Source organism: Ostrinia nubilalis, chromosome 23 (genome assembly GCF_963855985.1).
Source record: "Ostrinia nubilalis chromosome 23, ilOstNubi1.1, whole genome shotgun sequence".
Lineage (NCBI taxonomy): Eukaryota > Metazoa > Arthropoda > Insecta > Lepidoptera > Crambidae > Ostrinia > Ostrinia nubilalis.
In genome coordinates, this window is record NC_087110.1 from 4943783 (window position 1) to 4965539 (window position 21757).

Below are 21757 nucleotides of genomic sequence, written 5' to 3' on the forward strand. Positions count from 1 at the left end.
TTCTGTGTGTTATATTTTAAGTTGGAACCAAATAAATGTTTTTCTTTCTTCTTTCTTTCTTTCTATATTTAGTTTCATCTGCCCCCTTCTAGTACTTATACCACCGAGGTGCTAAATGACACATATTCTTCATCTGCCCCTTCGTAGTTGGGCTACGCATTTTCGTGCCATCATTGGCACGCGTGCCACTGGTGCCCCATCTCTGCATTACCGGGTCGAATGATGTGCGATCGCCGGGGCTGGCGCGGGGCCAGCCTACACCCGGGCATCCGGGTGTTTAACCGGTTTACAGCAGCCGGTAGTGGGGACACGCGTGCGAACATGAATCGATGAATACTGAGCGGGTTTGGCGCGCAAAACGGTTTTTGGGGATATGTAAGAGTAAGAAATCGTTTTTTTTTTCAGTTCAAACAAAGTGAGATTTGGTACAACAGACCTTTAAACTATATTTGTTGAAAAGAAGGATAGAGGAGGGTATTAGAAAACAGAATATTTTCTTCTATCTTCAGAGCTGTAGGTACGTGCATTGATCAAGCTCTACCGTTGCAACTCGAGGACATAGAACTAAGCTCGAGGACAATGGACTTGAATAGCATCAGACTTTGTATTGCAGTAATATCAATATGAAGACACTTGATCGATCATGCTGTAATTTGGCTTTGATAAGCCCAGCATTGGACGTCATTTAGTGATTGGAACGGGTCAAAGTTTCCTGTCACCAATTTTCTTCTGCTACTTCTTATTATCAGCTGATATCTTGTCCCAAATCGGTGGTAGAGAGAAACTATAGTGGGTAGAATCCAATAAAAAACCAAATGCTATGTAAATATTTTATTAATATGAAACACATTAACAATGCAAGTTTAATCTCACCTGATTGGTAAATAAACCACTATTACCTAAGTCATACAAACAGTAGCAGAAGTTTAAGAAACAATGAATTAACATGAATAATAAAACGTTTTAATAAGACAACGACGACATAAAAATATCACGTTCTAGAAATCACAGCGAAATTTTGAAATCACTCGATATTTTCACACAATATTGTAACGCGGGCGGGGCACGAATGGCACAGGATTGGCATCAGGTGACAGTAACAGTCTCACATTGACGTTCGCTCGTCGCCACCTGTTCCACATGACGTAGTGATCCTTCCAAAGTAGGTATACCGTGACAGAGTACCCGCACAACACTATTGCCATAAAGAAGTCCATTGCTGTTTCGGTTATGCGGTGGGATATGCCTGAAATAGTGATGGGATGAAGAATTTAGCATATTTTTTTAAAATTATTTATTTATTTAACTTAAAGGAGTTGGAGACACTATTGATCGATTTTATTAATTTATTTATACAATCTTTAATGGCAAATTAAATGGCCTAAATAATGCGAACTTGGTGCTATAAGCCGTTCTCTACCAGTGAACTTTGCTATTAGGTATAATTCAAAATTTAAGGGGCACTACTTGACGATTTGAACTGTTAATTTTAGCAATCGATTGATAGTGTCTTTAGTCTTTACCAAATTTAACCACCATAGAAATAAAAGAAGTAAAGCCGTAAGAAAAGTTTAGTACCTATGAAAAAACATTAAGAACCTCTTTTAAACTAAAAATATTAGTGATTGTTTTTTAAAACTAAACCTTTTCTGACGGCAAAATAAAAAAAACGATCTAATAAAAATTCAAAAAAAGAACGTGAAAAAAAATACCACACACCTTCCTCCTTTCTAAGACTTGCATCGAGCTTACCAAATTTATTGCCCTCGATAACAAAGTATTGTGTGCCAACGATGCATACCGCCAGCAGACCAGCTGTTACGGTGGATAGTAGCCAGAATATTAGGCAGTCAGACTGTGGACAAAAAACAACTTTACAACTGTTGCAATACGGTTAAAAATCTGTTCGCAAACTTGAGAAAAAAATAACGCGGGAAGATGCTTTACAGCCAGTACATGTAAGTTTTGGTGGTGCTAAACCATTTTGAACTCAATGCAGGGGTGTATAAAAGTTAAATGGGAGTGTTTCGGGGCTTAATGCACTTGTAAATGTTTTGAAGTTGGATTTTGTTAGGTCTTGATACTTTAAAACTCGAAGACTTTGATCTTAAAAGCAGAAGAAGCTTTCTAGAAAGTACCAAGGAACTTAATCTTGGTTAGGAACAAGTAAATTTCGCTTAGACAGAAGGTTGTTTTGGGCTGTGTAGAAAATAAGGAAAAAAGTTGTCCTACAGATCTTAGACAATTTCAGTCGTAGTTCAGCTCTATTAGAATTAAAATTAATAAAAATACAGGTGTGAAAAAAATGATTTTTCTTAGATAAGCTTTGAAAATTTTTTGTAACTACGAAACCTAGCTGGGACAAACATGAAGAGTATTTATTTATGTGGTAATTTTTCATTGTTTTTGGGCCTTAAGACAGGCTAATAAGCTTCAAAGTATAATGGAAACTATATTCCCACTGCCGTATAACGGGTTACAGCAGTAAAAAAAAGGAAAATAATATTATTGACGTGTAAGTGGCGTTAGAGTCCATACAAATTGAAAATATTAATAAAAATTCTAGTTTTTTGATAACCCAACATAGGTTACTCGTATTTCAGGTAACCATGATGTTAGAATATCGATTTCCAAATGGATCACATTCACTATATTCGAAAGAGGTAAAATATATTTTCAAAATTGACTGAAATTCGACAGTCGAATACATTGAATAATCAAAATCGGAATCGAAACAGAATCGAGTTCGGACTTCAAAGAGAATAAACGGGCGTGAGTTTGAAATCTAGATAGGATTTGCTCGAATCGTGGATTTTTAGGGTTCCGTAGCCAAATGGCAAAAAACGGAACCCTTATAGATTCGTCATGTCTGTCTGTCTGTCCGTCCATTGTACATGTTTGTCACAGCCATTTTTTTCCGAAACTATAAGAGCTATACTGTTGAAACTTGGTAGGTAGATGTATTCTGTAAACCGCATTAAGATTTTGATGCAAAAATAAAAAAATAATAATAAATATTGGGGGCTCCCCATACTTAGAACTGAAACTCAAAAATTTTTTTTTCATCAAACACATACGTGTGGGGTATCTATGGATAGGTCTTCAAAAATGATATCGAGGTTTCTAAAATACTTTTTTTCTAAACCGAATAGTTTGCGTGACAGACGCTTCCAAAGTGGAAAAAAGTTGGTCCCCCCCCCTCTAACTTCTAAAATAAGAAAATGAAAAATCTAAAAAAAACATATGATGTACATAAAAACTACATACTATAAAAACTACCAACGAAAATTGTTTTGAACGAGATCTAGTAAGTAGATTTTTTAATACCTCGTAAATCGTAAACCGCTTATTACCGCGTAATCTTTAATAAAAATAACTTAAATTAAAAAAATAATAATTTTAATTTCATAAATCAATGGTACGGAACCCTTTGTGCGTGAGTCCGACACGCACTTGGCCGGTTTTTACTTATAGCTACCTGTTTCACGCATCGGCCTTGTATTTGCTTTGATACGCGGTGCGGAGATTAGAATCGATTTAGAAAGGTTATTTAATTTATGAAATCGATTAGTTTACCGATTACGGTAGGAACCGAGAGAATGAGGGCTATCGTTTTTATACTTAACACTTGGCACCCCTGGCGATTGACAGGACCTTACTCTACAGTGGCGCCATCTTGATGAGTGCAAATGCGATAGTCCTCCTACCACTTTAGCGCTCACAAAATGGCGCCACTGTCTTCGCTACTAGCAAGTGACAGGACCTTACTCTACAGTGGCGCTAACTGGTGAGCGCTAAAACGATAGCCCTCATTGGTAATGTTTACTTTTGAATTTGGAAGTAATTTGTAAATACAAATTATTACTCGAGTGGCGACCACTGTCCGGAAGACGTAGTGTGGGCAGGCCTCCCATTAGGTGGATCGACGATCTGATGAAAGTCGCGGGAAGTACCTGGATGCGGGCAGAGCAAGACCGGTTGTTGTGGAAATCCTTGGGGGAGGCCTTTGTCCAGCAGTGGACGTCGTTTGGCTGAAACGAACGTCGAACGAACTATCGCAGGCAGCCGCTAGTTACTTTATTAGTTAAGGAAGCTAAGGTGTAGTGCTTCCTCGCTTCACTCGCAGACTCTCTTGTGTCGTCTACCTTATCTACACTTCTACACTTATAATATTATAAAGAGGAAAACTTTGTTTGGTTGTAATGAATAGGCTCAAAAACTACTGGACCGTTTTTAAAAATTCTTTCACCATTCGAAAGCTACATTATCCACGTGTAACATAGGCTAAATTTTATTTTGGATAAAAATAGGGTTCCGTAAAATAAGTAGATAATGTAGTCCACGCGCGCGAAGCCGCGGGCGGAAAGTTAGTTGCAAATAAAAGTTTTATCTATCTAGCGAGATAAATGAGTAAAAAGATTGATCAATCCTTTTTTTTGTCAATTTCAAGGAATGGAAAATTTTGGGAAAACCATCTGCACTTAATTATTATTTAAAAGTCTTCCGCCTTGAGATTGTATTTCCTTGGGATAAGTATTCTAGGAAGGTTACAATTTAAAAGGAAATGCAAAAATAAGCCACAGGGTTAATTGTATTTGTGGAAAAACCGTCTTTCTGAGAATATCCGTGGCGTAAATAAAATTTAACACGAAAAATGTTGTTTAATTTGTTCAACTTAAAAAGGTTATCGTACAGAAGAATCTGTACCCCGTTAATAATGGATAGAATAGATAATTTTTTAAGGTTCATTTAATAAAAATGAAACTAACAAACTGAGGCTGAGTTGCACCACCTAACTATGATCGTAACTATAATGATAACCGGTGTTTTTTGTATGGAGTTTGACAGATTTTTGACGTTTGTCAAAGTTAAAGTAAGATGGTGCAACCCTGCCTAACTGGTGCAAAGTCAGCATGGGGCAATGGCAAAGTCTAGCGATTTACTAAGTCAGTGACTGAGATATGGCGGCACGGAAGGGGTGACAATGACTGACATAATATTTATTATGACATAACAGAGCATACAAATCTGACGGTAACTTTTAACGTTTACAATCCAGACGCGCTTCAAAGATTCTGCGATACGATTGGTCAAAACAGCTGACGTACGCTGTTGAACGACCAATCGTATCGCAGAATCGAGAAGCGTGTCTGGATTGGAAACGTTAAAAGTTACCGTAATCGGGGCTCTGAATTACATTTTGAAGTGTTACTGACGTTTGACGCCTCAAAAACACCCTCCCGTGCCGCTTCCATATACCTCAAGCACCGCCCGAGTTAAGTGCTAACTATACTCGGAATTATAATTCGATTCCACATTTGACAATTTCAGTGTTGCAACGTTATGACAAGTATCTACTAAATAGTGACGTTGCGAAATTATTCGATATGGAAATGGAATATTTCCGGATCGATTCTTCTCGTTTATAATTTTACTCTCGTAAACTAAGTATATCAGGAAATTAAATATTTCTGCCCGATAATTTAGTTTTGACGATTAACTAACGATCTGAGACTTTTCTTTTATAATTGTGTGTGTAATAAATAAATAAATGTGATCATGAAGGAATCAATAATTTAGCCTTTAATTGGCACACTGATGGCACACACACTGATTGTTTATCGATTTTTGTGTACACATCACTACATTATTATATGTGGTATCATTATTTCACAAAATGACAGTAGCTAATGTCAAATGTAGAATCTAATTATAATTCCGACTTTAAACCTTTAGTTTACATAGATATAACTTGAAAACTATTACATTAAAACGATCGATATAATTCATGGCCATATAATTCATTTGTATTCAGGACTAGCGCTTATTTTCATACACCCAAAAAAATATCCAAACATTTTTTACCCCCACAATATTCCCAGCAAAACACCCCAAGCTTATTTCATAACAAACATAAACTTGTCAATTAAAGTCAACGGCACACGCTAGTTCACTTATACGAAGTGACAAGGGGCAGGAATCCAATATAGGGCGTCTTGTCACGCCGCGTCACGTCAAGAGGACGGGTGCGGTCATAGTGGGGGGTGACGGATGGTTTGAGAAGCTATGGAATATGACACGCGGAGAATTTTTGAACAGCCAATGTATAATATTAATGAAGATACGGAGAAATCGTGTCGAATAAATAATAATGATACTCGGAAGATGTCTTGAGGCTTGGATGCGTGACGTTCATAACAAAGTTTGTGATGAAAAATTCTGATAATTTTCTGTTGTTGTTGTTGAGTAGATTCGTCTATTAAAGACTAGGTACTGCTAAATTCTAAACGTTGTTAATACGAAAATTAGTGAAGTTATAATCTTACATGCAAAATCCAATTTTCAAGGCTACGATTATCTCTGAAATGTAATGTAGGAAATGATGTGTAGTCCGTGATGAAACAATATGAACGAAGTCACCTGTGTTAGGTATGTGTTTTAAATTAAATACATTGGACCGCAAAGAAAAGGGGTCGGTTACAAAATCTTCAATATTTAGGTACCTTTAGCTAGAAATAAAAACTAAATTAGTTCAAGCTTTTTATTTTTAATATAGGTAAAATAAATTAAAATGCTTAGATTTTCCAGTACTTTTTGTTTCATAAAGCTTGGTCAGGTACATCCATATTATATGAGTGAGTAACGTGGCCGACTCGACATCCGAGGAACGCGGATTCGAATCCCGTCGTCGCTGGACTATTATGGTAAGCCCACACCCGTAACACAAGAATATTTAGCTAAGTATCTACGAGGGGCTAACGGGACTATTGCACAAATTAATTATTAAAAATGTGGCTTTAAAACAATGTTAAACACTTAGGCTGAGTAGCACCACCTACTTTAGACCGTAACTATAACGATAACCGGTGTTTTTTGTATGGAGTTTGACTGATTTTTGACGTTTGTCAAAGTTAAACTAAGATGGTGCAGCACAGCCTTATTTGTTAAGATTAGCAGTATTGTACCCGCGCCCCTTTAGATCGCTGACAGCCGCGGTCAGAGTGGGCGTTGACAAATAGTTTGAGCAGCGGTGCCAATCCTTTATGGTTTGCTCGCGATTTGTTAGTTCACGATGTTTGTTACGTAAGATTTATGAGGCGACGGTAAATTAAATTCTGTTTGTACACTATGTAAATAAACGAGGCTGTGATATGATTTAGGTTTTTTTCAACTGAGAATTCAAGATGTTGTTTTTTTGAATAGAAAAAAAAACTAAATACATAAGTTTAGTTTTATTGGCTATAATGAATGCTGAATTTATTTTTATTTACTCTATTGGAGTCCTACTATGACCAGACATTCTAAGATGTGAGCCGTGATATACCTACTCTTATCGACGTCCAAATGTATGGGCAAAATCGATAAAATGGCGTGATAAATAGAATAGAAGAATAGAATGCCAGACATAGAAATAAACAAGTGGACAATTAACTGCTTGTGCCCCTCTGACAAAAAGGCACCCGCTCAGCGTACATCAAGACCGCCAGGGCTTGTCTTGAAACTGATTTTCAGCAGGCCTAGGATGCGCGCCGCGATAATCGCTTATTAAAAAAAACTCATTAAAACTCATTTATTTCTGTAAATAGCTTAAAATCTTATCGCGGCGCGCATCCTAGGCCTACAGCTGACTGATTAATATTCGTAGATAGTAGAAGCACTATTTACGTGGAAATCATTGCGGGACGCCTATGTTCAGCAGTGGACGTCATGTGGATGAAATAATGATGACGATGATGAACCACTACAAATATGAAAGTTCTCTACACTAAAAAAATTTAAGTATTTTTTAAATATTTTCGTCCTAATTTTAAGTTATTCGGTTAAAAGAAGAACAAACTCACCGCTTGACCTAATAGTTTACCGAGCCGAACATTCGTCTTGCGTGCCGAATTCGCGTACATTTTGGACGATACATAGTCGTTTAAACGCCCACTAGCGTCGTAAAAGTTGCTTTATAGCGACCCCCGTCACGGCAGATATACGGTTGCGAACTATGAGAGGGATTCGATGTGTAACGATTTTAAATATTTTTATTAAAAGTAACGTTGAAGCTTATGAAAAAGATATATCATCGAGCATGTAGTCTTCATCATCATCATCTCAGCCATAGGACGTCCACTGCTGAACATAGGCCTCCCCCAATGACTTCCACATCGCACGGTTGGTGCTTCCTGCTACCTTTATGATGTCGTCGGTCCACCTTATTGGTAGACGTCTCACGCTGCGTTTTCCGGTACGTACGGTAGTCTTACATAGGTATATCAACGTGAAATTGTGAGCTTCGTCAGTTTACAATATAACGCGTGAGATTGTATAGGTTAGATTGTAATCTAACTACGTCAGATCATAACCTGACGAAATTCACAATTTTATGGCGGTAGGTATCTATTTAAGTATAATTAATGTTAACATGAATCATAACTAACTTAACTAAGTAGAACTAGAGTTAGCTAGAGTTTAGTTAGAGAAAGGTAATTTTGGAGAAATAGATTAAATAGGTTTTACCTGTAAGTGACTCCTATTCCGAGGGTTCCCAAACCAGAGCCTCAGGGCTTGGAGGACGGTGTACCGAGGGGTCCTTATGGCAGGGTAGCTGGAACAAAACAATACAAAAACCTTAATTTTCTCTTTAAATGTGTTTTTTATAATCTTTAAACTTAGCTGTTCTGATTTCATGACGATCAAACATGTAAAAAAGTACATGATTAACTGAACTAGAGTACAATACGTAAAATAATTTTAAATTCCTTTACCCCATTATCTTGGAATTTGAACCGTACGAAAGCGAGTAAAAACACGTTTATTCCAAGAAAACTCCATTCCCGTGTTTCCATGGTTTAAGTATCATATTCCCATTCCCAACCCAAAGGTCCTCCATTCAATTCCCTATTGTGACACTCGAGTAGCATATTAAAATCATTTCCCAGTTTGGTTATATCACGGTTTCAGAGAAATTGTTATTAACCATTTCCTAGTACTTATTAATACCCTCATTTTAGCTATTAAAGTTTAATATTAGTTTTAGTATAAGCGGAATTTGGGAGTTTCAAAGCTCGTGCAAAATTCCTTTATAGAATTCATAAACATTTATTACCATTAAATTTTCCTGTATCTCAATTAGAGATGAAACGGATAGTTGTTTGGCCGGATACCGGATACCGGATATCCGGCCAGCTGCTAGGCCGGATAGCCGGATATCCGGCGGCCGGATAGTTGGCCCATTGTCTCGTTGCATGTCGTGACGAGTTTAGCGCCGCACAAGTGCTTCGAAGGCGATCAGTGGGTATTAGTCTCAGATCATAGAAGGGAATAGATGTGAAACGGGGGCGTGGCGCGTGTACAACAACATCGTACAGCGATTCAGTCGTACTAAGGAAATGTTCTCCGATATTGTTGGATAATGCGTCATAACGTGCAATAACATAAGTGAAACGAAGAACTACAGGAACAATGAAGTCATTTATCACATGTAAGTATTGCAAATCCATTGGTATTTTGCTAATAAATAAAAAAAACTAAACATTTTTACGAACGAATTCAGTGCCGTGACATTTACTGCGATATCGAAATTAGTGGTGATAAAAATTCAAACACGTTGTACATTGACGATTTAGTTAGCAACCACTTTATGTCATGCGTAACTACTGCGCAATGTATTTTATTTCTTCCGATATCCACTGACGCGTGAAAATACACAGTACGGCCGCATATGCCGGTCGTAACATAGTGCAGGGCTCGTGTTCTAATATGGTTTCCTATTATCGATAAATAGAAGTAAATTATTATTTTCTAATTTTGAATGAAAAAATCATGAGTTGCTTGCGATTTTTAAGTTTTTACAAAAACAATAACAATAGTAGAAGGGATTAGTAACTGTCAACTATGTAATTACTATAAGAGCTAGTTGAAAGCCTAATATAGGCATTATTTTTGATAAACATAGGCGGTACGAATTTCGCCATAATTAAAAAGTTAATGCGCGATAGTACTTAATAATAATTACAGTGATCCTGTTATTATTATTAAAGTAAATAATAATATATTACCAATATTGTAAATACTGGTAAAAATCGCAAGTACCTACTTAACCCACGACTTTTCATACAAACTTTGTCAGTCTATAACTTCTATACTCCATCGATAACGACATTGAGCTTTGGTTGGGGTAAATTAATATAAGGTAGGTAACTTCATTTAGTCCCAATAATTGATTCTGAGTTTTTCGTCCATACAAAATGGAACTGACTCCTTTATGCAAAAATCGTTAAAGAACATAATAATAACGTAATAATAAGCCCCGCAGGGCAGCTTTGTGGCGAGCTGTTGGTGAGTAGCGACACCACGGGGCCAGTTGTTAATCCGAGTGCTCCCGAGAGGCGGTCAAGACCCTCGTCTTCGGCTTGCCGAAGTGGAATCCGAGAGGGTCTGCAGGACTTTCACCTCTGGCTTGCCTTAACCGGCCGGCCAGAGTGGAGTCGCTAGAGCTATATGCTCCAGGGGTGGAAGTGTTAAAGGGCATAACGCCGCGAGTAACTTCGGAGAAAGCGCAGCACACCTCTCTACACCCCTGAGCCGGCAGACGCCAATGTTGCCCCTCAGTCCGGTCTATACGACCCATGACGCCAGGGGGGGCCCATTTAGTCGCTGGCTAGTCACCGCCTGTCATTTTTTCAGTCCGAGACTATGAACCAGGCAGGTGACCCGTAGTCTCCATCCATAGCCCAGTAACCAGTCCATCCATCCTTCATCCATAACCCTAGTCCATTCTCCAATAACTGCAATAGCTCCTGTGCACAGGCTGGGGATGGTCTCTGGCTACATCCCATGATATAGTCAGAGACTAGATCCAGCATGTGCACCACTCTCACTTTTGTCGATTATTTTGCGCTTAAAACGGCCTCTACGTGTTGGATCTGTATCCCCACGCAAGCCTTATAAAGGACCGGGCCACTTTTGACCCGTGAGCTCCAAAACGTATAATAATAAAAAGGTTTTCATACAAGCATTTTTTAAACCAATTTCGAGCCTTGCCCCCAGGATTTAAAGTATCGATATCTTATCGACTCCATTTTATCTTTCTTCTCTCTAATTGCTTTTTTCAAAGTGTGCGTCACGTCACGCGGCCATTGATTGGCCATAAGGCACGCCTTCTGGCCAATCACAGCACTTTTAAGCCGGTTGCACATGTTGTCGTAGACTCTCAGTCGCTTTGTTTTTACACAGTTGAATGTGTGTGTGGGAGCTGTGGTGGGGGAAATGTGGGGACACTGGTTCTCGTTGTAGTTACGCGCGACTTCATATCTATTCTCTTTCTATGATCTGAGGTATTAGTAGACTAGACTAGTCACACTTTTCGAAAATCGAATCCGTCCGAATAGAAAGTCAGATTTTGCCACTTGTCTAGGGGGCAGATCAACGGGCGATTTCGGTTGCTATCGTGCGTGATTGAATAGCGAAAATTAAATTAGTTTACTTGTTGCGTAATCTGGCTGAACTGCATGCATCATGTCATCAAACCATCAGTGAAAAAAAGATCGCCTTTTTTATTTGGCAATATTTCGACACTAACAAATATTTACTATTTATGTATTCGTCATTAGAGTGAATAGCCCAGAAAGAGAAATTAGTTTTTTGAAAGACCTTAATATGGCTTTTGTAACTTTTTGGACTTTAAACAAAAACCGTCATTATTATAAGCCATTTTATTGATATTTACCTCAAAGATTAATGTATTTCATTTTATTAATAGAAAATTGTCGTAGTTTTTTAATATCCGGTATCCGGCCGGATAGTGAGTTACTATCCGGTATCCGGCCGGATAGTAAATTTAGGCCGGATATCCGGCCTACCGGATAGTTACCGGATATCCGTTTCATCTCTAATCTCAATCAACAAAAAACTTTGTAGTTTCGTAGTATTTTCATAGCATGTAGCTACGAAAGGCTACGAAATTCTCGTAACGCTTGGAATTTAAATTGCAGAGGTAATTACTTCTTTGCTTACCTATTGTATGTCTCTGGTGATAATAGTATGATGGAGCACAAAGTGTGCCCTTCCTTAGTAATGTTTGTAGGAATAAAACTAAGATTACAAATAAAATAAAAAATAGTACTGAACTCTTGATCAGATTATCTCAATATACTCGTGTAGAATGTACTTGTGTATTGATACGCTTACGTAACTTGTTTTAACATATAAGATGCCGCAATATTTAGCTAAACGTACCATTCAACATACATAAAAAGAAAAATACCCTCAAAATTAAAATGTAAGAACCCAAAACATTGTAGCAGTGCACCGCGCTGTAGCAATTTCCTCGTAGCCCGTAGCATGCTACGAATCGCTACGAGCGTTCGTTGCAAATTCCCGGAGGATTGCAAGACGCTATTTGTAATCTGTGCATTCACACATTCTTGAGATATTATCGCAGAAACTAAACGCAAAATGAAAATGTCTGTGTGTGGATAAAATAAAGATTTGAGCAGAGTTACGCCCGTATTCACAAACGATGCTTGCTTAAGTGAAGCAGTAAATCGAACGCACAGCATTGAATAGAGCTCTGTGATTGTATCACCCTGTGCGTCCACGCGAACTGTGAGACCTCATAGTAATCTTTGTGAATATAGTTGTTTAACTGGGAAAAAAGGTTATGAAAACAGTTTTGGAAGTTGGTTCTTAGAATTTTCAAACATAAAACTAAAACTAATAAAAAGGCAATAAAATCGTTTCAATAAACGTACGTTGGAGGCACTTTTAGTCTGGATTTTTGTAAAATAAGATTACTAGGGCCGATTTTTCGCCAGAAAAGTTTTCCTTGGAGATAAAAAGTCTTAAAGACATATTTTCTGTACAAAAGACATCAAACTTATTCTATTACTATCTGAAGATTAAAAAAACTGGCTATAAGCCATAAAAGTTAGCATACTTTTAGCTAGTTTTTTTTTATATGTTTATGTTAAGTATTTATAAAACTTTAGATAAGTACGAAAAACCACAGCGTAAAACCATTTCAGCCTCTCATTTGTGTATCATTATTCTCATATTGCAAACAGATTTTTAGATCTAAATGCTAATAAGTACTAAATAAGTACAGTCCACAGACAAGCTAACTTTTATTTGAAAATCAACAGGCAGTTTATTTAAAGCTACATTTAGCAGAATATACCTATGTTTGTATTTAATTTTCATATTTATCAATGGTCTAGTAAACCTATTAACAGCTTTGAAATAATTGAATCGTAATAATTAAATGACTGAATTCGGGGTTTAGATTATTGCTAGGGGCATTGAAATAAATCTGTAGGTACCCTATTAATTAATAATAGCACGAAACTAAGTCACTCTGACTGTTTGCTACATTCTTTGATTTTTAGGTACTTTTGGTATCTACAAAATTGAAACTTTGAGAAGATACTACATTGCTATATGTATTTTGTCGCAAAAATCCTACGGAGGTAAAACAGGGGATGAAAGGAAAATTCTACTATCTATATACAGGGTGTTGATTTCAATACCCGCCATATTTAGGGAGTTGATTAAGTAGCTTATTCTGATCACGAATCAGCAAAAAAACTGACTTCAAAATTTTTTTAAATTATTTTTTAAATATCTACGATTTCCATAATCGACCACTACAGTGCAGAATAGTCCCCCAACGAAAACGGCGCGCGGCGCTCACCCGGTGACCCGGGCAAGCGCTGCGCCCCCCGTCCCGCGCCCCACTACCCGCGCTCGCCCATGAGTCAGTCAACTATCAGCCACAATCAGCTGTGAGTAAAGACGATTACTGGACTGAGCTTAATCCAAATCTACCCTAAAAATGTAATGACTAAATTAGTTACTTACACCTTATCACGTTACGAGTTTATTTTTTGTTCTAAAAACTAATTAATTAAGTACTCTTTAATTAATAAAAAACCTTTTACACGAATTTGCTTCCTTCCGCAAAATAATTTTTTTTACAGAACCTACATTATTTTTTTTTAAATTAAACCATGCTTTTATGTGTGTGACAAGCTTGTAACTACTTATCATTCAAAAGTACTGTAAACAGATGACAATAATGCTCTTTCATACAGGTTCGTTATTCCTTACATCTCTAGCTCTCTACCTTAATAACTTTTACGTCTTTACGATAGTAATTATTAAAATAAAACTTAACTTACTTAATACCGCAAACTGAACACCTAGAAATAACACACTGGCAAACTCTTGTTCCTTCACTTTCGATAGGAGATAAGACAAGATTTTGTTTTTAAACTCGATTGATTTCAGTATCTAAACAAAATTTCTATCTTTTAGCACTTCTTTCATTTAAATACTAATACCGCCCACGGACATCGGGCTAGCACTAATGTGCACTGACTGATGATCAATACATCAGTCTTTCCCAAAGTGGGCGATAACGCCCCCTTGTGGGCGCTGCAGTGGGGGCGGTAAGAGACCCAGAAAAAAAATCAGGACGTTGTGTAGAGGCTTGGGAGGCGTCATCTACGAGGATGACTCTTAGACATCGACTGACTCGATTCTTGACTACAAAAATGGGGGACGCTAAAAAATAATTTATTCTCAAAGTGGGCAGTAGACTAAATAAGTTTGGGAACCACTGCAATACATACTTCGCTCGCTCATCTTCGTGTTTCGGGCGTCCATCGGCGCTCAATCGTGGATCATCGATTTTCTCCATTCATCAGTCCGATTTTGCTTTCCACGTCGAGAGGCTGCGCGCACGCTCCGCGAAATCTAGCTCGTATTTAGAATTCCTAGTACTCAATCGCTATTTCTTTATTTCTTGCCTTGTAACTTCAACTTTTCTCTTCCTCTCTGCTTGATAAATGTTTTCTAGTACATAAACTTCTTACTACCGTGATCTATCTCTGTAAAAATTTGATTTAAAATAATAACGTAATTTAATTTCTATCGGCGTTTAATTTAAATTCCCTGAACGACTGTTAGGCTGTTAGTTAGTTTCAGGTTAAACTTCCATTCTTCATAACTTACATAAAATAATTCATCATCATGTTCGTGATTATTTTAAATGAACTTAATTTCATTACTTACTTACACGAAATAACTATCAAAATGTATTGATATTCTTATCGTTTTAATAGCTACTACAAATCATTTGCATTTGAGTATTTTGGAAGCTTGCTATAAGAGCATTAATTATGATAGGACGGATCTTTAGTTAACAAAGATCTTCGGTCATCGAATGTGATTTGCGATTTTTGATTGTTTTCTCGTGCGGTTTTGAGTAGTTAGTGTGTGAACGTGTGATAGTGAGTGTGGTAATAGTGAGTGAGTGTTAGGAATATGCCTAACCATACGTACAGTGCTCGTGATTAGATACGTAAACATGGTTTACTGTTACGGGAAGGCACGTGGAAACGCATCTGAAGTCGCATCGGTAAGTACCTAGCTCTAAACTTAAAGGAGATTCCTTTTTAATGTAGGAAGTGAATAATCTGGTAATTTTGTGTAGAAAATACTCCCGCCGTCGCGGTAGGTAGTGGCGGAAAGCGCTCCAATACACTCACACACAAATAGGAAACAGCAAACTAATTTAAAACGAACTTTAACTTTAGTTAGTCAAAGAAAAATACCTATTTACACTACCTACTTTACGTGGCTTCCTTCAGTAGACTATCCAACATGATAAGCGAGCGATCCGCGTAGTTCGATGGGTGCCACAATGTAAACGTATTGCATTATTGCGAGCCATAGTACAGTTGATGTTGCACGGAAAATATTCGCTAAAAATTCCACTTTCGTTTGTAATTTTTTTTTTGGTGGATAATGCGTTTATGTAAGTCATAATATATCACCTAAATAAATATGGCGAGTATTGAAATCAACACCCTGTATATAAAAGAAAGTCGTGTTAGATACTCCACTTATAACTCAAGAACGGCTGAACCGATTTAGCTGAAAATTGTCAGGGAGGTAGTTTAGAGCCAGGAGAAGGACATAGGATACTTTTTATCCCGTTTGAAATAAAAAAAAAGTCTGCTTATTTATTGCCATTAAGGCGGAACAAAGTTCGCCGGGTCAGCTAGTAATATTATAAATGCCGCGATAAAAATTGAAGTCGCGGGCAAAAGCTAGTTTGTCATAAAGTTAATAAGTACGGTCTGTCACGAGACAGAATGACATGAAGTGTGACGAATTTACACAAGCTTGTCCTTGTGACAAGTCGACCCTAGCAAATTAAGAATAGCAACTATGCAGACAAAACCGTGTGCCACAACTAGTGGATAGACTCGCTTAAATTACGAGTGTAGGAATCCGGCCGTCGTAGATTAAACCGGCTATTCCTTAGTGCATATTTCGTTGATTAATTCGTTTAATTTTGTGGATTTATACCAGTTTTCATGGTTTATTTCTAAGTAACACTGTTGGTTTTAATATGTTACACGCTTTAACGAGACAAGGGCAATGAAAACATCTATTTTTGTAAGCATTTTTAGTAATTCCTAGGCACAAATATGTAAAATGCTTACCTACTCAAGTTTAATATGTATGAAATAAAAAAATGTAAGCTAATTCAGTTCACAGCAACTGTTGGTTGGTTTTTACCATAATTGATTTATTTTTTATAGTTATCAAACGCTATTTTCCCATAGATTATTTCCCACTGGACAATAGACCTCACAATTTTCTTAAAAATTATGTAAAAAATAAACACTTCAAACTTCTTCTATTCCCGAAAAGATAAAAGCTAAGTACAAAATCGTAATTATGAAAGGGTTCGCGCAAAAAATCGACAGAACGTTTAATGATGATTGGCATCATTTTAGTTCGGCGAGGGTCCGCCAAGAAAATGTTTTAGAGAAACCGGGCAAGTGCGAGTCGGACTCGCGCACTGAGAATTCCGTGTAAAGTTCATTCGTTTGTTTGTTTCAGCCTAATGACGTCCCCTGCTGGACGAAGCCCTCCCCAAGGATTTCCACATCATCAGCACGAGTATAATATGCTCAGTATGTAAATAGTTACCCGAATGCGCCATTAGGAGGGTTATGTTTTTTGCTTCTGAAATTAAGGTTTTCAAGCAAAACGGCAAAAAAATCAAGTTTGTTTTATTCCCACTGGGAGACCCAATTAAATATTTATTTCAATCTGTTTTCAGTATTTGTTGTTATAACGGTAACAGAAATACATCATCTGTGAAAATTTCAACCTTCTAGCTATCACGGTTCATAAGATACAGCCTGGTGACAGACAGACAGTAGAGTCTTAGTAAAGGGTCCCGTTTTTACCCGTTGGGTACGGAACCCTAAAAATGTACGGTTCTTTTGGAAATATAAGAAAATGTTGACTGAATAATGAATACTTTTTAACTTAATTTGCGAGGGCGGAGTAAAATCATTATGGTTGTATCAGAGGATTTTGAATTTTATGCATGAGTAGGTTACTTAGTTTTAATTATGATGGGAAAATATTGATTTGATGCTTAAAAAACATAATTTAAGTCTAAGATAAAATGCCAGCAGTATAGTAGGTGCACAAACTTTAGGCGTGGACAAGGTGGACCGACGACCTAATAAAGGTAGCAGGAAGGCGCTGGATGCAGGCCGCTACCAAGCGATCAATATGGAAATCATTCAGGGAGGCCTATGTTCAGCAGTGGACGTCCTGTGGCAGAAATGATGATGATGTTTAATTTTGAAAGAAAGATACAGACTACGGGACATGAAACTTAGAATCCTAAGTACCTAGTTGTAATAAGTGTGAATTGGAAACAAAAATGCAAAGTCCGATGTGCTTCAAAGATCGTTTCATCCATGAAGACGCGCCCCACTAATTTTTGGTCGAGGTCAGCACGGGATGCAGCGAGTGTGATCCGAGCAATCCAAGCGTCATTATTGTAGTGTGCGTGTGCACTCATGGATGATTTAGCGTGTAACGATAACACTCAAATATTAGTGGAAAAATGGTGGGGCGCGTCTTCGTGGATGAAACGATCTATTATTGTCTACCGGTGCGGACTATACCAAAATATTTTATAGCACACCGAAGAGGCACTCGCGAAGTTTCAGGAACTGCTCGTCCAGGCCTGATCTGTCCTTCAGTGGCCGCAATTAGTTGTTACCATTGAGCTGAACGAAGATGTCGGTTTAATTGAACATCCAATTATTACTTTTAATAGGACACTTTATTATTAGAAAGAAAGAAAGAAAGAAAATATTTTATTTGGCCCAACATATAAAATTATTACAGTATACAGTTTACAATACTTGCACATTTGTGGACCAAAATGGCATCCGCTCAGCATTGTGTCCTGCTCTGAGGTAGACCCAGAACAGGACGCTGTTATTCTGCGGAGGCCACTTATTAGGCCACATGGTTTTGGTAGAGTAGACAGGATCACTCAACTCTTCCGTGGATGTCATATAAGGCGATTAACGGACAGGTTTATGAACATCAGGCCTCTTTAGTCTGGCTAGCGTGGGGAGTGTAGGCCAAATTCTCCATTTGTCTCTGGTTGGCAACACTCAGCGACGTAACGTTCAGTGTCTCGAGCAAAAAGAGGCCAACGGTGCGCGCGCCGCTCTGAGCTCCGCGACTGAGTGTTGCCAAAATTCTGGTAAATTAAAGGGGGTTTTGCTCTTCAAATGACCTGATGATGATGATGATGGAATATCAGCATTCGTTAGTCCACTGTTGGATAATATGCTTGTGCTACTAAGAGCCTATATGCTGAGAGAGATCAACCACGGTGGCGTAGTCATGTAATCAAGAAACTGACGACCGTATTCACAAACATTACTATGAGGTCTCACAGTGCACGTGGACGCATAGGGTGACACACGAACCAATCAGAGCTCTATTCAACGCTGTGCGTTCGATTTGCTGCTGCACTTAAGCAAGCATCGTTTATGGGCGTACGAATCTTATTCGGTTGTAATGGTACTATTTTGTATCAAAATATAGAGCAATTGCTACCTTAAATCCTTCCACAATGTCTCTTCCATCAAACTAAGCCGCGTCCACCTGGCTCTGTCGCCCCGAGCGGTGAAGTTTTAACAATCGCCACCGCTCGACTATCGATTAAATACGCTTTTTGGAGCGATATCGAGTGGAAGTAATCGAGCGCTCGATGTTGTCGCGATTAAGGAGTTTGGTCTAGTTTTAGACTAGACTAGAATAAAACTAGAATACTATGAAGTACCTGCAAATCAGCCGATTCAATGGTCGATAACTTGATTGGCAGTTTAGCTGTGCACCCCGTTCGATTTGATGCTCAAGTACAACTTTTGGAATGGGACTAACAATTCTCATATCAAGAAAAATTTTTCTCCACATTAATAACATTTTACAATTTGTATGAAGAAGTTCAACATTTTATTTTCATGTGTCCTGAGGCCACAGCATACAATAAACTCATCTCAATATCATTATCATCATCAACTCGTCATACATACTTGTTTGGGCATAAGAAACTTATCGACTCCTGGATTTTATCGTTTATAGAAAACGAAACGTACAGGCAATAGGCAATTTGCCATGTTTCTTTAAACATATTTGACCTAGAATATTATCAGCTTATTGGAATGGAAGTCCACATACCTGTATCCACACAGCTCACAGTGATTCCTGCCCACTTGGTTCAGCCACCGCTCCAAGCAACTCAGGTGGACATTCGCCAATGATCCCTTGCAGTTACACGGCGATATCAATCTGCAATCATACCATCATCATCATCATTATTTCAGCTACAAGATATCCACTGCTGAACATAGGCCTCCAACAATAATTTCAAGATTGTCCGGTAGCGGCCTGCATCCAGCGCCTTCCTTTGATACCTTTATGAGGTCGTCTGTCTACCTTGTGAAGAATTTAGCATAAACTCCAAAATAGGACTGAGTATTGTTGTACTAACGTGAATGTTTCCCCCAAAATGAACCCTCCCCTAAAAGATACTCTAAATGATGCCGATTCAATCCAATCAAAAAGGTGTACAATATAAACCTGACCTTTCCCTTCCTCTAGTCATGCAGATTCTACAAACGTTAGATCCGATACTCGAAAGCGAGTCCCTTTGCGCAACCGGGAATTCCCTTTCTGTAGATCTTTCTGACAAATTCCCTGAAGTCTTTTTCTTGTCTGAACCCACTTTAGACACTTTTTGCTCTACCCCAGATGTTACCACAACCTCATTTGGTTTAATTGGAGCAGTATTGCAACTTGTATTTGGAACTTCTTGTATCACTTCACCAGTAATAACAGGGGCTGCAACATTTTGTATGTCACCAAGAATAATGCCACTATGAGTTTCTTTATTAATTTTAAAACAAGACGCCATGAATTTCTTCAAATCAACAAACGTCGTAGGATCAGCTTCTTCTTTGTCATCTTTGTCGAAAATCGGGATTTTGAGCTCATTTATATTGGTTTTAAGGACAGGATTTGCACTAATGTTTAGAGATCTTAGAGCATTTGCTACATCTTTGGTAGTGATAATGTGGCATATACTGTGTTCGGATTTAGATAGTCCAGGTGTAATTTGTAGATTGATTTTGATGTTTTCTGTAGCTCCTGGAAGAGGCAAGGATGACGGTCCTGCATCATTTTGGTTGGTATTGTTATTTGGCTTCACATCTTTGTTAACATTTACTGTATTCGTCAGATCTTCTGTATCTTTCGTATCAGGTTTATCTTTGTCATCCATCAAAAGATGCGTACCATTTGTTTGTATGTTTAGTGAAATATTTCAAATAAACCTTGCTGTAAATGATGCAGTTTTTGACAAATGCATTTGACGTTTTTATTGACAAGACAGCTAATTTAACATGTTTAAAAGCAATATTAAAAAAAAAGGTTTTAGTTTTGAGTATCTTAATTGATAAAAATAATATTTTCAAGGAATGTAGTTATTTGAAACCTTTTGAAACATTCAACAAGCAGTAGTAAAAATAAGTTCGTTCGTTTGTTCGTCGAACGAGCGAATGAACTTGTTGTGGAACTTACTGTGGAACATTGTGGAAGACCTTGGAGGAGGCCTTTCCGTGCCTTTGTCCAGCAGTGGACGTCATTTGGCTGAGAAATAAGTACCTACTTACAAATTAACTATGATCGACTTTACGTAACTTAAAATATTATGAATCTGTTTTAATCAATAATTTTTCTGGTATAGACAAGAACTAGGACAAGTGTTCGTGTTAAAATGTACCAATAGAAATAAATATGTTCTAGCAAAAGAACAAAATGGAGAATTGGAAGCGTTTTAGATTTTCCTCTTGAAAGAGAATGTTCAAACACTCCCCAGCTTTGAAGATTTTAATATAACTAATCTGCAGGTTCTAAAGGTGCCTCACAATAGACACATAATTCAGTAGATCTAAGATATTTGATGGATTCACCTTCAAACTTCTTTTTTTCTTCTTTTTTTGTTCTGATCAATTTCGTTGACACCTTTTTTTAGGACTGGTGTTTCTAATTGAAGGTTGAGCTGTAGATTCTGCGTAGGAGTAGTGTCAGTGAGTAACTCTGTTTAATCTGTGAAAGGGTGCCATTTTTTACAGATGAATGTCAACAATAAGTTATAGGTCGCGCAAAGAATGTGTTTTTGTGTTTCAGCTATTTTTCCAAGCAAATGTGTTGATTGTGTTAATCTTGTATGTGTTTTTTAATTTAAGCAAGATAGTTAACTCAGGCCTACCTGTTGGGGAACTCGATTAAGGTCTTCGAGCAATTCTGCCAAGATCTACCAGCGATTCTGCCATGACCACAATATCGTCGGCAAAGCTAGACTCTTTTT

The 21757-nt window shown here is 37.7% G+C and overlaps 2 protein-coding genes across 4 annotated transcripts in view; one reads left to right on the forward strand and one right to left on the reverse strand.

The window, feature by feature from the left end:
• Nucleotides 1–816: 816 nt before the first annotated feature.
• LOC135083356 (E3 ubiquitin-protein ligase MARCHF8-like) lies at nt 817–20771 on the reverse strand. Of its 2 annotated transcripts, none has more exons than XM_063978091.1 (5): nt 19974–20771; nt 19567–19677; nt 8506–8593; nt 1753–1855; nt 817–1246 (listed from the first exon to the last, which is right to left on the reverse strand). In XM_063978091.1, exons 1-5 carry the CDS (start codon nt 20666–20668, stop codon nt 1038–1040), a joined length of 1206 nt encoding a protein of 401 aa, XP_063834161.1. In that variant the 5' UTR covers nt 20669–20771; the 3' UTR covers nt 817–1037. The 2 variants fall into 2 exon arrangements, with proteins under 2 accessions (XP_063834161.1, XP_063834159.1); XM_063978089.1 differs by having other exon boundaries at nt 1720–1855.
• Nucleotides 14636–21757, forward strand: part of LOC135083363 (uncharacterized) — a 52216-nt gene continuing 45094 nt past the window's right edge. The window contains exons 1-2 of one of the 2 annotated variants that reach the window (XM_063978102.1): nt 14636–14765; nt 15175–15406. The gene's annotated coding sequence lies outside the window, so the exon portion shown is untranslated. Of the gene's footprint in view, nt 14766–15114; nt 15407–21757 lie in introns of those variants that run through there. The other variant, XM_063978101.1, reaches the window with a different exon arrangement.

Excerpts from the sequence above, each read along its gene's own strand:
- LOC135083356 (XM_063978089.1), bottom strand. The coding sequence starts at position 20,668 with ATGGATGACAAAGATAAACCTGATACGAAAGATACAGAAGATCTGACG. Across the intron at positions 19,678-19,973 it reads ATGACTAGAGGAAGGGAAAG|ATTGATATCGCCGTGTAACT; the intron begins GTCAGGTTTATA and ends GTATGATTGCAG. Across the intron at positions 1,247-1,719 it reads AAGTCTTAGAAAGGAGGAAG|GCATATCCCACCGCATAACC; the intron begins GTGTGTGGTATT and ends TCACTATTTCAG.